This window comes from Anarhichas minor, unplaced genomic scaffold (genome assembly GCF_050575085.1).
Source record: "Anarhichas minor isolate MPS153535 unplaced genomic scaffold, ASM5057508v1 ptg000003l, whole genome shotgun sequence".
NCBI lineage: Eukaryota > Metazoa > Chordata > Actinopteri > Perciformes > Anarhichadidae > Anarhichas > Anarhichas minor.
In genome coordinates this window covers 6916307-6932538 of record NW_027466449.1, presented here as the reverse complement: position 1 = coordinate 6932538, position 16232 = coordinate 6916307, and the positions used below count along the sequence as shown (strand labels likewise).

General features: G+C 41.7%; 1 protein-coding gene across 6 annotated transcripts in view; it reads right to left on the bottom strand.

The window, feature by feature from the left end:
* Positions 1 to 3669: 3669 nt before the first annotated feature.
* The window catches only part of scn8aa (sodium channel, voltage gated, type VIII, alpha subunit a), a 33758-nt gene continuing 21195 nt past the window's right edge, over positions 3670 to 16232 (bottom strand). For 4 of the 6 annotated variants that reach the window (XM_076095264.1, XM_076095266.1, XM_076095263.1 and 1 more), the window contains exons 18-26: positions 16000 to 16154; positions 15419 to 15592; positions 11159 to 11281; positions 6255 to 6539; positions 5867 to 5920; positions 5544 to 5681; positions 5340 to 5444; positions 4948 to 5218; positions 3670 to 4823 (exon numbers count right to left, since the gene is read on the bottom strand). In XM_076095264.1, coding sequence (XP_075951379.1) covers positions 3670 to 4823; positions 4948 to 5218; positions 5340 to 5444; positions 5544 to 5681; positions 5867 to 5920; positions 6255 to 6539; positions 11159 to 11281; positions 15419 to 15592; positions 16000 to 16154 — 2459 coding nt within the window. The remainder of the gene's footprint in view (positions 4824 to 4947; positions 5219 to 5339; positions 5445 to 5543; positions 5682 to 5866; positions 5921 to 6254; positions 6540 to 11158; positions 11282 to 15418; positions 15593 to 15999; positions 16155 to 16232) is intronic. The other 2 variants (XM_076095268.1, XM_076095267.1) reach the window with 1 other exon arrangement.

Below are 16232 nucleotides of genomic sequence, written 5' to 3'. Positions count from 1 at the left end.
GAATATTAAGATGAAGTGGGGAGTCTGGATGATCCTCCGGCAGTATTTTTGACTCGACATCCCTGATAAATGTTGTGCTCACCCCCGAACCTCCACCCTCCACAGTTTGGACAGTTTTGTTTCTTTTATTTTTTTTTCAGTGTGAAATTGACATCCAAATTTGCAGAAAAAGCAGAAAAAAGGCACATGCCATTGAGTGGAACACCGGAAACAAACTCATTCAACAAAAGAAACGTGAGGATGAGAAGCGAGTACATGTTTGTATGCATGTTGAGCTGTAATGGCACTGATGTGTGGGTATGGGGGGGAAAAGGCCCTGGGGGTTAGGGACCATCTCAGGGAAGAGTTCACTGGTAAAGTTGGTGGGCAGTGAGGAGTCACCTGTGTGTGTGTGTGTGTGTGTGCTTGTGTCCGTGACTGTGGGTGTGTCCTGTATACTCAGTGAAGGTGACAGATATGACAGTAAGTGAGAAATGTGCTGGTAACATTATCCTTTCATCATGATCAGGCTACAATCCATGGCAAGCAGTTCCAGTAACATCGCACATGAGCTATTCCCCAACATAGAAGGGTGCTGGAAACAACCAGTTTTAGACATCCACTGAACGTGTTGCACATAAATCAAATGTGACAAACAGTGTTCTTCTGTTTTATGTATATACATATAGACATATATGTATACATGTATATATCTTTTGTATTATATAATATCTATATTTCATTCAATTTCCGTCAACAAAGTGAAAAGTGTCTCAAAAAATCCAAAAGGTAACAAATGTGACAAAGGGCATAGCTGGAAGCCATTCTATATTATTGTTATTATTAATTTTTTGATTATTAGTCGTAAAATTTTAAAATTCCTTATTTACAAAAAAACACAACAAAGCATGCCGATAAAATAAAAGAATATAATACAATATTTATAGTTTCTCTCAAAAAGTTCATTGTTTTTCAGCAATTGTGCCATTTACATCATAGCCTGCACTGTACATATATATGTTTTTGTGTTTTCTTTTTTGCTCTTTTTTTTTTTTTTTTCTTCAAGTGTGAATGTATCATTCTAAAACATTACATCCAAGATGAACATGGATAAATCGGATGACATTACCCACTCCTCCTGTGGTTCTCATTGGGAATGTATTTGGTTTCAGTGACCTCATATTGTAAACAGACCTCAGTTATTGTTACAGACAGGGGCTTCTGGTACAGGCAGTGTTAAGCACACCAAATGGCAATATTGGTGTGACGAAGGATGTCAGATTTATGTCCAGTCATCCACTTATAAATAGGACCATCACTCCTGTGTAGAAAAAGAAATGGCAGAAACACCTAAGGAGGCAGTTGTGTCTCGTCTACCACTTGACCTCGAGCATCAGGTTTTTTTTCATGAAAAACACCCACAAAGCTTATTATACAACATAGCTGCGTCGATGGGAGGCCTGCTGATGGATAATCTTGGCAAGTGTTTGCATTTCTACCTTCATCTCCGGCTAATTATTTTTGAAGCGGGTGACAGTACTTGAAAGCCTGCAAGTATGTGAAAAGATGGTGCGAGTCTGGGTCTAACACCACACAGTGTTTAAGAGGTCCCACAAAAGCACAATGATACACTGACAAACATGGGACTTTCAGCACTCCGACTCAGACCAAAGCACTGTTCTCTTCTTCTACTCTTCCTTTTGTTTCCTGTTGTCATGGCAGTCAACCTAAAACCCTGAAGGGAGGGGCTCTACCTATCTATTGGTCCACGTTTGAGTTATTTATCATCCGTCCACCTCCCTGAAATATTAGACAAAATCCCTTTGATTCTACAGTCCAAAACACAAGCCCTTCATAGCCATCCACCTTTCATACATGCTAGGTACGACAAGGCATGTCCGTGGGACAATTCTCTGCTAACTCTGCTGTTTCAGATGGTCAGTGTCACTCTCACTGATCGAATCCTTTTCTGAGGATGCTTGCATCACTAGGACCTCAGAGAAAGACTTCAAGGCTTTTTTTTTCTAAAGCTGGCAACTCAAATTGTCCAAAAAAGCACAACCTAAAACATCATTCACTGGAAAATTCTGATGTGGTCTGACAGAGTACAAAAGAGGAACTTAAAATGAAGGAATCATCTATCTAAATGCAGTTTCAGTTTTTCCACTAGCCCAAAACAAATCAACAAAAAAGAGTATCAAAACAAAAAATAAAACCATATTTCCGTCCCTACTCCTAGAACTACAGCAGTAGAGGGGCTACATATTGACACTTGAGCACACCAGACCCTCACTGGTGCCAGTTATGGATTCCTTTGCGTGAAACATCACCTGCTCTCAGTGACGAAACAGGGACCACAGATAAGTAAGGAAAGTGACTGTATGACGGATGTAAGTAAACAAAGAGATATAAGCCCCAGATTTGGATCAGGGCAACTGCCATAGCCCTCCAAATCTGTGCATCCTCATTGTGAGGATATTCTCCTTCCTAATACTCATACACTCCACACTCTTTCTATACTACTAACATTCAGAGCAGCAAAAAAAAACATTTCTAGTTTGTGGTGTTGGCTGATCCGACGGTGACCTCTGAGTGCTTACATCCTTCATTCACCTGATATTTTTAATGAAGGGCTGTATTAAAAGATTCGTCAATTGAAAAGCAAAACTAGTGAAGGGCAGGATCATACGACTATCATTCACCCAATGTTCTATAAATCATTATCCAGAGTCTTCATCTTCAATTGTACTTAATTCCACAGTGGACAGCCTCAAACTAGTCAAGCCACTGCAGTGGTCTGAGAATTAGTGTCTTGTGGTTCCTGATCAAAACATGCCTTCATGCAAGTCATTTCTATGCATTGAACGAGCCCAATAATTATTATTTATCTGGAACTCGGCCCGAGCAAGTCTCCCTCAGCCCAAGTCAAAGCAATGACTAATGACCACTACCCAGTCAGTGTGAAAGCCCATGGAGAATGTGTCTATTACAATGTCAGTACAGTATAACAAAGAGGATATGAAAAGACTAGTGACATGGATTGAATGTTATCTTTTTTTACTGCTCAAATAATATAAAGATGCAAGTATACTCAGCACAAACAAACAAACAAATATATTTTTCACCGGTTCTGGGTTTCCCCTTCATTCCTAGCTAGTGTTTTCCTTTTTAGATAAAACTTGCTTGGTTGATTATTGTTTTCTTCTTAATCAATATGGTAAACTGTGCTACAGACCCTCCTTTAGACTGCAAATACAGTTCTAGTGGGATCTGTATGATCCAGTCCCGTAGCATTGGAGCTTTGCTGCGGGGGTCCACACTCGGTGGTGGCAGGGATTTTGCAATTCTTCGATCGTCGAGCAGAGATTTCTGTGCCTTGGCAGTTGGTCCCCAGAGAAATGTGTGTCACTGGCCAGCACACTGTGAGTCACTTTGTACTTGTTCCTCATTTCTATGAACTTGGTCATTATGCAGCAATGTTCCGTGGTAAACTGATTGTGTTTGGTTCAGCTGTCTTTTACGACATAAGAAACCACATTGCCTCAGTAGTATTGAGTCTGTAAACATTTTTTTTTTTGTATGTTTTTTTTTTTTCTTACTTGCAAAAGATCACTTTTTCTACATTTTGTTGGGTTTGGGCTCAGAGTCTCATCTCCCTCTGTTTTATTGGATTTTGAGAGTCACTGAACCTTAACACTTGGATTCCCACTCATCTTTTTGGTTTTTGTCCTCTTTCCTGGCCCACTCGTCCTTCTTTTCGTCCTGCTTTTCCTTGTCAGGTTTGGTCACGCTGTCGTAGGAGGGCAGAGAGGCAGTGGATGGCGTGCTCTCCTTCTCTTGGTTGTTCCCGCCATTCTCAAATTTATTGTTAGTAAAAGTGTAACGCCTGAAGATGATGCCGCGCCGGATGAGGTGGATGCGGTAGGCATTCTGGATAGTTCTGGCAGAGACATCCTCCTGTTTGCGGCGAAGAGTGGTGGTGATGGGTTCATACGACACCTTGGAGGGGTTGGCTTGCACAAAACGCTCCTCCATCTGTTGTCTCAGCATGTCCAACTCACCACTGTCACCCAGCACTCGCTTTGTGAAGGCAAACAGGATATCCAGGCAGTGAATACGATCGCCGCTCACCATGGGCAGGTCCATGGCAATTAGTTCTATAGTGTTGGGCTTTGGCACACGAAGTGGGTGCTCCAGTGTGTCTGCAAAGTCAGACAGCTTGGTAAAAGTAATGAACTGAGAGGCAGTGGGGTCAAACTTCTCCCAGATCTCGTAGAAGGTCTCAAAGTCGTCCTCACTGAGTGGATCAGCACTTTCCTCTGTGGCCACGCTGAAGTTCTCCAGGATGATGGCAATGTACATGTTGACCACAATCAGGAAAGAAATTATGATATACATGACAAAAAAGAAGATTCCCACTGAGGGGTTACCACAGTTGCCCTTCACGTTTGTACCAGGGTTCTCCAAAGTGGGATCACAGTCTGGTGGGTAGTTGAGGATCGGCAGCAGCAAGCCGTCCCATCCAGCTGACGTCGTGATCATGAACAGAATGATCATGCTGTTGCCAAAGGTCTCAAAGTTGTACAAGTCGTCAATTCCAGCTCCATGTTTTACGTAGCCAAAGTTAGACATGCCAAAGATGGAGAAGATGAACATGACCAGGAAGAGCAACAGGCCAATGTTGAACAGGGCTGGCAGTGACATCATCAGAGCAAAAAGTAAAGTCCGGATGCCCTTAGCTCCTTTGATTAGACGGAGGATACGGCCTATACGAGCCAACCTGATCACCCTGAAGAGGGTTGGTGACACAAAGTACTTCTCAATTATATCAGCCAGGAACATGCCTGAGAGAAAAGAAAGGAAAATAGACAGAAAAAAGAAAGAGAATATCATCAGAAAAAACAACAGACTTGTTATTCCTTGTTGTTCCTTCCTTATTGCTTCATGTCATCCACCTCCCTCACTTACCGACAATAGACAGAATGACCACCACCACGTCAAAGACATTCCAGCCATTGGTGAAGTAATAGTGGCGAAGGGCAAAAAGCTTTAGCAAGAACTCTGTGGTGAAGACTACAATAAAGATGAAGTTGACCCAGTAGAGGACGTTCTCCGTTTCGTCTGTCTGATCGTCTGTTTCAACCATCATGGTAACCATGTTGAGGCAGATGAGAATCATGATGGAGATGTCAAAGACCTGCTGTTGAACAAAGTCAAACACCATGCCCTGGACCTTGTTCTACAAAGAGAGAGGACACAAAGAGGGATGAAGTTGAGATTTACTGAGGTTTCAACCAAAAGCATCATACATTGAATAATCTGAACTAAAAATTAAGTAACCCAGAGAAAAAAATATATACCTGTGGTCGAGGAATAGGTTTTTGTGGCTTTTTAGACCCCAGTTTTTTCATGGCATTGTAGTACTTTTTCTGTTCCTCTGTCATGAATATATCCTGACCTCCAAAGTAAAGGGATGAACAAATGTTTCGTTATAATCACATTCTGACACTAAAACTGAAACTCCGAAAGCAAAATAAAGGTTAAGAAGACAGAATGTGTCGTATCTTTTTCTTCTGCTGGTTGAAGTTGTCAATGATCACACCGATGAAGAGGTTGAGGGTGAAGAAGGACCCAAATATGATGAAAACCACAAAGTAGATGTACATGTAGATGTTGACTTCATAGTTGGGCTGGTCTTCCACCTAGGAGGGAGGCACAATGTTGAAGTTAGTGTGACTTATTAACCCAATTTTAAGAAACAATTTCACATTTCGGGAAATATGATTATGAATGTCAAACTCCTCCTTTAAGACCTGTGTGTTAACAGTCTGGCATACAGTGAGAGAAGTAAGCATTACAATATTTATTGAAGAAGCGATGAATATACCTCTCTGGAATCCACAGCCGCATACATAATGTCCATCCAACCTTTGAATGTGGCCTTTCAAAAGAGAGACATTACTAAATAAAATTGTAAAAACACAAAATTGTAAATTGTAAATCAAAGAAACTCAAACCGAAACTGATGCATGTCCTGTAGTACAGCTTGTGCATGGAAAGAAACAAGTATATGAAGGAATGGAGAAACACCGAACAACAGTTTCAGAGTGCTGTGAAAGCAAATGGAGTTTGAAGCAACGACAGACCCTCAGGTGAAGCACAGAATGAAAAGGAAGAAAACAGAAAGGTGCATCGGAAAATGAGAAAAGAAACCACGTTAGCGTGAAATAAGAACTGGAGTCAGAAAGAGAGGAGAGGAGGAGTGACACTCTCACCACTTGCAGCAGGGCCAGGTAGCCGGCTCCCACATTGTCAAAGTTGATCTTGACGTTCTTCCACCTGACCTCGGTAAAGTTTTGTTTCATGAGAGCCTCGCACTGAGTCTTGTTGTTGACCACGTCGACGGAAAAGTATTCCTCTGATGTTTGATTGAAACAGTAGTAGTACTTGCCCGCAAACAAGTTGACCCCCATGATACTGAAAATCAGCCAAAAGATGAGGCAAACCAGCAACACATTCATAATGGAAGGGATGGCACCCACCAAGGCGTTGACTACCACCTAGACCAGACCAGGGAAGACAGGATATGACATGAAAACCAGGAAACAAATGCAGCTCTTTAAACCCCTTCGATAAGACACGACATACTGTTATGGCGTTACACTGAGTACTTTAAAGAATTGTTCAAGCTTTTGTTACAGGTGGCGTTAATAAGAGCAGTAGTTCAATCCTATTGTGAATTAATGTAATGTAGTCAAAAATATGCAACGCCCACTGCTGTGATACACATACTGAAGTGTGGGAAATCAATAGGAGGGAGAGCTGCATGAGTCCATTTCTAGTTAGAGCAGCACTGATGTGACTCTGAGATGCTCTTTGATCTGTAGGAGCATGCAGCTAGAAGTGCTAAAGGGATACTCAATCTCTCTCTCACACACACACACACACACACACACACTCATTATACCAATATTTAAAAAATCTATAAGAATCAAATGACTACGATGTAAAATGTACAAAATACATAATTATTTACGGGCATTTTGTGATTTTATAATTACAGCCACAACACAGACTACTATTTTATGTTTTATACGTGCTAGAATAGTACATTGTGTTATATTGTACATGATATGAATGTCATTGACATGTAGTGTGTGGCACTAATACAGTGTTGTAGAAAATGTGCATGACAGTTCCTATGAATCTTATATGAAAAAAAAGAGTTCATGTACGGTAAATTATTAGAGCTATTGTACACTTTACAACATATTCAATCCTAATATCGTTTTTCATAAGGTGACAGACACTCATACACATAGATACATTAAACACTCACTCATCCCAATGGTTGTTACATTTTTTTAATCTATTATTTCACCATTACGTATATTTCTGAAATAAATATAAATCTCAAAATAACATGAAATAATAATTGGAGAATTTGACAGTGTTGTGAGAAATGTAGTTTATTAGGATTTAATATTTGGAGGAAATAGATGGGTATGTTTGTACGTATTTATTTAATAAAGCTTAAATGTCAGTAAAAAATGTATCACAAGTGTTTGCCATACCACTATGAAGTGTCCACTCTTACCACCCCAACCTTAGACAGTCAATATTCTTAATCTTACTGACCCTTTCCCATCACTAAGTAAAACAAAATAACACTACAGCAATGAAATATAAATCAATTTAAGTATAATAGTTCCCACCACCACCACCCTAAACTGTAGACCTTCCTTAGCAATCCAATTTGACTTCCCGTAGATTTATTATAGCCAGTAATAAGCTCAGCACATAGTGAACCGCTCACTACCAGTGTTAGGCAGGCCGACCAGCAGCTCTCAGGCAGACAGCTGAGCATGCATGTCTTTGGCAGACTCGTCTTATGGAGCCATATTCCCTCCTCATTAAATACAGACAGGGAGGAGCTCTAGAGCAGGATTTTCTCAGCATGTACACAACCTCTACTGGCTCAATCAAAAATTTGTGCACACTGGTAAAATATTGTGTCTGACAGAAAATGCTAAAAGAAAATGACTTTAGGAGGATGTTTTTCAAATACAATTATAAGCCTAAAAAAACACTAATTCCTTCAGTGTTGCCAATGCACTTGCTGAGAAAATGACTCTTCGCTCAATCTGAGATACAATTGAACAGCTTTCAAAAATTCTGTGTTTTAAAATAAATGAGGCCATGCTGTGTGGAAAGCATTCTCAGAAAGAGGGAAAATGGCTTTCAAAAATGCATAATGTGCATCGGCAGTTATAGTACATGCGTGTTACATGGTATTGTGCAATCTCAAGAACCGCTCAACTCAATATATAAATAAATAGAGAAATGTGTGGATAGAGAGACGGCAGCTAAAGAGATAACGGTTAAAGCTTTGCTTGCTTGTGCGTCTGACGAGCTATTCTGATATTCACATGGTTTGTATGGGTGTCTGACAAATATCTACAGCCCAATATTGCTATATAATATGAGTTGGCCTTCTCATTGTGAGGAAAGGCCATTCAAGTGATTGGGGTTCAGAGGTTTCATCCAAAGGCCCCACGATGACTAAAGCTTTAAAAGATGAGACTATCAAAATTATTGTCATCTTTGGTGCGACTTAAATGTCAGCAGGTTCGTCAGGAAAGAGGGGATTTACTGAAAGTGGGGTAAATATGACTGGAGACGTTGTCATTCCTGTACAATGCATTGCTCAAAAAAGTACGACCGAGATTACAAAGCAGCATTATGAGAAAGAGAGCAAAGTTCGTAGTCAGAGCGGCCAATAAACATTGCATGCTAAGCAGTGTAATGTGTCCAACTGAAGCTGCACTGCTCTCTCTGCGCTGTAGAGTTGCGTTGGCCTCTGCAATGCGTCGCACCGTAATATTCGACCAGCGGGGACATACAAGTTTTCATCATTCTAACTCTCCAGAATCTCTTTCATACGGTGTCATCTCTCCATTTATGTACTTCCCTATACATTTATTTATTGCGTTGACCAAAAATTTTCCATTTTCAGATCAAACAAAATGGTAACTCAATTGATGAACATAGACATTATAGTAGAAAATTGATACAGCAGGATCAAATTCTTCTGTTTGTTTCTCTTTGCGTGACTGGGCCACCCTCACCTCTCTTACACCCAGTGAATGGGGTCATTCATAGGGGCACTGGTATTGGCATTATTACACTCTACTAAAGCAAATGTGCCATGATTTCCAACCCCAAAAATGACATAACAATTAACAAGTCTATTTCCTATCCCAGAATTACCAATCAAACCTATAAAATGTCAGTGAGACATTCATGACAGCATCCATAAAGCCTATCCAGGCCCTAAAAGCATTGATGTCTGCTCATGTGCAACGGCATCACATTTTAGTCGCTGGATATCTAGTATGAATGAGACTCCTTAATAAATTTACAATCAGTGCACCCACTAGATAATTGCACAGGCCTTCTTCTCCTGCTGGTCTGTCATTTTTGGGACATTTTTGGGACATACTGTCATTAAAGGGGCAACACATTGTCGGGTTGAGAGTGTTGTCCGAACGCTGTAGTCCAAGTCAACCTATGGGCCACCACCCACCCAGACCCAAAAACTCAAAATCAGAGTTTAACTGGGCCCGTTATTGCCTCCCAGTTTCACTTCCTGTGGGAGTGGAAGGCAACAGGAAGCCGTATGCACTACAGTATGTGGTGCCATGACATGACAGCATTAATGCCTTGAGTGAAATGGCAGCCTTGCATATTTGCAAAGCTTCTGCCTGCATTCCCAAAGGAAAGATTATACATTAAGTGTTTAATATTGATGAATGACTTTACAGCAATAACCTGCCACCAGAATGGACTGTTAGCAGATCCATCGGTCAGATGGTACGACCCAAAGTGCTGCAGGTGGCAGAAGCTCAACAAATATTTTCCTCCCAAAGCCACAACACTGTGAGAGTGTGGTTTCTGTCTCAGTCCCTGAAGTAGAAAGATCCTGGACAAGCAGGACAGTGTGGTGACCCTCCAGCGGTCCGGCCCGGCCGAACCGTATCGAGGTGGAGTGAGTAGTGGAGGGATAACAGGGTGTGGAAGAAGAGGAGAGGGAAGGGTGGGGAGGCGTGGTTGCTGCACATGTGGGGCTGAGGGGGAGGTTATGGAGGGGCAGAGGTGAAGAGAAGAAGCTCAAACTAGAAGACTAGGAAACCAGTCCAAGAGTAGTGAGTAGTAAAAGAGAAGAAGATCAAGAGCGTTAGAGAGAGAGAGAGAAAGAGACAGGGGGGACTAAGGGTGACAACAACCAGGTGCAACCTATTGCTACCACCAGTCACAAAGATAACCAATCAGATATTTTAGGAAGAGACAGCTGAAGCAACCAGGGGTCGCAAGTGATTTCGGCTCTGTAAACCACATCTATTACGAGTGGGACAGATTCCTCTGAGTGGTTGTTTGGCAGCCGTCCTGCATGCAGAGTTATGGTGTGACTGGTTGGGCAGAGGTTTTGGTGTCCTGCAGTTCCCTGGTTCCTGCTGGTTGTTCTCAATGCCAGATGCATTGGGGTTTGATGTGAGCTGGGGAGGGGAGGGTTGGGGGTTATGGGAGCGGGGGGGGGGGGGGGGGGGGGGGGGGGTCATGTGAAGGGGGAAGGGGGGGAGTCTTAACTAATAGCAGTGGTTGAGAATCAGGCCAAATGAAGAGCTAACTGTTGATTTGAATGCTATATGAAATGACTTGTAAGTTTGCTTCGCTTTGACCAATTTCGCATTCACTTTGGCCAATCAAGGAGAAACAAAGTAAGTTTGTCACTTATGTGATGAGGCAGCTTTGTGAAAAAAATATTTCTATTGCACTTTGGGTAATTTTTATTATGACACAAATCAATTTCTGAATATTTTTTTTTTGTTTAAGAAATTCAATTGAAATGTACGTTGTTCTGCTGGCAATACAACTTTTCTGTTACTTTACTCAGTCTCTCAGCTGCATCATGACTTGTTCCTTCGCTCTAAGAAAAGCATGGTACAGGGTTGCGCATGGAAAGGTGACTTATTAGCTTTCATTTCCTGGTGGTAAAAACAATCCCCCCCAAATTTTGGAGTTATTTGTCCTCTTAGTTTGTTTTTTAGATCAGTTCTAGCATGCTTTAAACTGTTGAATGGGCATGCGGAAGGATCAGCTGCTTAGCTTTGGATCTTACCCTCATCCCTTCAAAACGTGACAAGGCTCTGAGGGGTCTCAAGGCCCTTAGTGTCCTGAGTGATTTAATGGGCCCTAGATCGGAGTAGCCCAGCGCATTAGCTACAAGGCTGACTATAGACACCTACACAAAAACAGAGAAGCAAAAGAGGTTCCAAACTGTTAGAAGTGAGAATATTCACTCGGGATAAGAGACGGCCCTGGCATAGGCGGAGAGTTGCTTGACATACACACATAAATCTATGCATGTATATGCATGTATAATATTGCATTTATACATGTATATACACTGAGAGAAGGTAAATGTTTAGTATAGGTCTTATGTGTGTAGTATTTTTAGTAGCAGTGCGCCATGGGGATAGGGCATAGGCATAGGGTTTGTCTGTTATTTGGGGCAGTTGACGAGGAAGTGAAAAGTCCTTTGTACCTGCAAGAAAATGTGTGGTTGAGAGAGAAAGAGAGGAGATAAGAGACATAAGACTCAAATAGAGGGTACATTAGGCAGAAAAGAGTGCTACATGATTTAGTAAAAATACAAGTGAAGGGACTGGGAAAGCAGAGGAAGAGGAGTTGGGGAGGGAGGGAAGGAGAGAGTTTAACCTGTAGAAGCTGATAAAAACCCAACAGACTTGAGAGCCTTACCCTTGCCCCTCTAACATTGTCTCTCCATGTCGCTCTTGGGCTGAAGCATAAAATCCCATATAATTTAAGACAGACAAACTAATGGAACCTAAGAGAAAGAATACAAGTAAACATGTGCAAGTGTGTCATTTTGTCATTTTCTTTCTCAGACATCAAATCAAGTTGTCACACAACATTTAGAGTCAAGTAGGAGAGCCACAGTCACATGAACCACGCACAAGAAACAGGGATGGAGGTTAAGGGCACACCGGATATAGTTATGAGCACTTGATGGCACTGAAAGGACAAAAATACACAGTCGAGTTACAAACAGTTAACAATAACAGCACACAACCTCAAAGAAACTGGTGCAGCCCCTCTCACATCCGGCAGCAGCCACAGAGGCCTTGCTGCAGCCAAAGAACACTTCCTAGTGTGTTATCATTAGTTAAAAACACTCACTAAGTCCTTACATAATGTCATTCATTCCCAAAACTGTATATAGTACCATTCACTGCAACATAGTAAATATGCAATACTCTTATCGCCATAATAAATCAATGTCAATTTAGGAGTTATGGTTTGAACAGAATACAGAATTGCATTGTTAACAATAGAGGAAATGGACGATGGGGATTGCGCTCAATAAACTGCGCTAATGTTCTTCAAGGTGTTGTTAGAAGTGCAGGAAGAAAGTAGCCTTGATGAAGTCACCTCAAGTGTGTTAAGACGGCCATTACAGACTGTCTGCTGCACAGGGAAGCTTTGTAATGAAGGATTCTTTGGCTGAATGCAGGTTAATCTAGATGCAAAATGCAAGATTGGGCAGTTATTTAGAATTAGGTCAAATAGAGAGAAATTAGCTTGTTCAAGAATCAGTGCATGATCACAGGAACTGCATCCTCACGAAGTCTTTTCATTTTTTTTTCTTCACTGCAATCCCATTCTGGATGCTGGAGGGCTTAAACAGGGGGAGTACCAGTTCCTTACAAATAAGGAAAAATATCAACAGTGAACACATGTGAGCACCTCCAACCAGCCACCGACACCAACCGGTCAAACTCACCGCAAGAAGTACACAACATCCAAAGCTTACCAAAGTCACGGAGGGAGGTTTGTAACAGGCAAAATCTTCATTTTGACTGATGCCATTATCCACGTGAATTAAAAGAGACCGACTTTTCAACCATCTAAGGGTGGGATGCATCAAAACTATGTGGCAGCATGGATTCAGACTTCTTACTGTACATGTGAATGTTCATCGGGTCCAGGATGCCCTGGACAGGGCTTTAATTAGATGTTGTTAAGATTTCTCCAAGTACTTACTCTTTGGCACAAAGCGCTAATTTAAATCAATAACCTTGCCTCTCGAATAAGTTTGCAGCTGCGCAGGTGGGAGACAGTAAAATAAAGATTTTGCCTTGATCTACGCTACAGTGTTTGGGGTAATTGTCACCTTCAGCCTGACCCCTTGGAAAGCCCCCCTTAGGGGGGGCCTGGCCTCTGGCCCCCCGCTGGGCCAGCTGTGTGGTAGTGATCTCAGCGCCTCAACGTCCTTCTCACAGAGCTCTGCAAGGCAAGGCCAATGACATCTGGGGCTGTGATCCCATGATGACGACAGCACAGACCAAACAGAAACAAACCAAAATAAAATAAAAGGAAAAAACACAACAAAACAATGATAATAATCTGAGTGAAAAAGAAAGATGAATGGAGTATGACACCTATCACGTTCACAAACACACACCTCAGTACCACTATTAAACTACCCTAGCTATTTTGTCGATTTAAACAGCCAATATAAGATTCATATGGACTGTTCCATCTATGGTATGAATACTCCTATATATTCCTATATTCCTACAATGTAAGCAAAACATTGAAAATATATTACTTTGCAAATATCTGGTTGTGTTCTCCAGTAGCTATGCTGTAAACTGAACGACACACTCTCTGACGTTACAATGTGCCATAATCAAATGGGTAACAGAAAATACAGAAACACAAGGGCAATGAGGAGGAACACACTCACACAAAGAGTCAGGCACATCCACAATCAGAGAAAATACAGGCCGGTCTAATGATGGTGCCCCCCCCCCCCCCCCCCTCCCCCCTTCTGAGTCCATGGCAATGATTTCACAACACAGGATAGCAGAGAGGCAGTCAGGCCACAACACAACCCAGACTCATCAAGCACAAGTCTTTTGCTTTTTTTTTGGAGGGGGAGCGCTAGTGAAGACCAAACTTACCGGCGGCCGCCTGTCACCCACCATCATTACATCTCAGCACAATGTCACCACATACCTGAGGTTACACTTTCAAGAGGGAATGAAAGGAGAACAGGGAAAGAGGGGAGGAGGCGAGGAGGGTTGTCACTCTCCGTAACATGTTCACAACTTGGGAAACGTGGCGCCCTGCACTGTCCCAAGTGTTGGGCTTGACAACACGCTTACAGGCAGGGATTCTACAATGGCAATAACCAGAATCAGCAAAGGGTGCTGTGTTTCTTATTTGCTACTGGCTCTATGTGTGCTGTATGTGTCAGCCGTGACAATATGGTTTAAAAATAGCTGCGTACTGAATCGTTCGGAAGTCTTAATAAACGACTGTGTTATTGTAGGCCTTAAAAAACACTAAAATATCGAAATGCGTGAATGTAGAAAATAAAATGTACATTGTCTATGGTGTGTAATAAATGAATGCATGTTTGCTGCATGGAGTCTGGGATAAAGGAGCTTATAATACATCAACATGGCAACCTCTGGCCATTGATAGGAGTCCATTCATGGGTATTGGCTGAGGTGTTGGACACTGCGGAGAGGCGGTTAGTTCAAGGAGAAAGACAGCAATCAGGGAAATTCTTATTCTATCCCAATTTTGCCAGCATTTATGTAAAATACAACTGCTTTAAGCTCATAGCTACAAAAATGGTCCTCTAATTGTTTCCAGTCTAAGGTTATGTTGTCTGAAAATAGTCAAAATAAGATTAAAACGTGGTGATATATATATATAACTAACAAAGAATAGAATGAAGAATTTTTCCTATTCCAGTCTTTCAATCTTGAATGACACAAGGAGCAGAGAAGTACACAGAGAGAGAGGACATAGGCACATATCCAACATCTTACAGGTCAGAGACACAGACCTTTAACTCTGAGCATGACTTGAATATTGTAATATGGTTGTAATCAATGAGCTTGGTTATTGATTGACTCATTCTTGAAATAGGCAGACTGAAGTTCAGTCTTGTAAAACACTGTCCTTATAGCATGAGTGAACCAAACAAAGAGGCTTCTTACTGTAAGCAACATGCCCTCTCACCTAATAACAGGCCATTAAGCCGATATTCAATTATTACCCTGACCACTCAGACCTAACCACACCCAACAGGCAACACTTAGCATTATAACAACATCATATCCTGCGTCCATATACTGCATCTGACGTGGTTATTACCAATCTAATGAAGCAAAAGACAAATTCTTACAGCAGAAATTAGCCTTAGCTCTGCCGCTTAATAGACTGCGTTTATCTTTGTACCAGTGTGTTGCTGTTGGACCAGTGTGTGGTGGAAGACCAAATAACTGCTCTTCTTCTCTAATCTACTTCAGACAATAGAGGAAACAAGAGCTGGACTTACATCCACAATGAAGAAATCCAGCCAACACCAGGCATTGGTGAAATACTTGACAAAACCATAGGCGACCCATTTCAGCAACATCTCCAGGATGAAGATGTAGGTGAAAACCCTGTCGGCGTATTCCAAAATGATCCGAACGGTCTTCCTCTGCTCGATGTACACATCCTCAAAGGCCTGTAGAGAAACAGGAAACATTTGTCAGCCACGACAAAGACGGAAATATTACACCTATTGATATGCTTCCACTCATGAAACTGTATACAGCACGACAGTCCGCTCACTGCTGATCGCTAACGGGGATTTACCGAACAAATAAAATGAATCTTTTCTGCGTGAAATATTCCACAGTTAAACTACGATATCTATGGTGTCCTGATTCCTGCATTGAGACACGCTGTTTATGTGTCTTGTCTGTGTCACGCAACACGTGTGTGTGCGCCAGTTTGTTTCATGTGTTTGAGAGAGTCTTGCCACTCACCTAAAGCGTGCTGTAAACCAGAGGTATTCAATTAATCTTTATCCAGTTTGGATTTTATATTGCTTTATGCTTTTATAAACAGACCTGTAGAAGGCCTCCTTACCAGGGCACCGCTACTGAGGAGGATCATGAAGATGATGAGGGTCTCAAACCAGTTATGCTCCACAATCAGGTAGCAGGTTTTTCGCAGTAACCACCACCTCTTCCACCAGCCCGTAGAAATGTCAACGGCACAGCACTTAAACTTGGCTACACATCCTGAGGACACACGGAGGAGAAACGGCATTTGATATGGTTAGATAAGTTACAGTCCTGTGTTTAGAATTCAAATTCAAG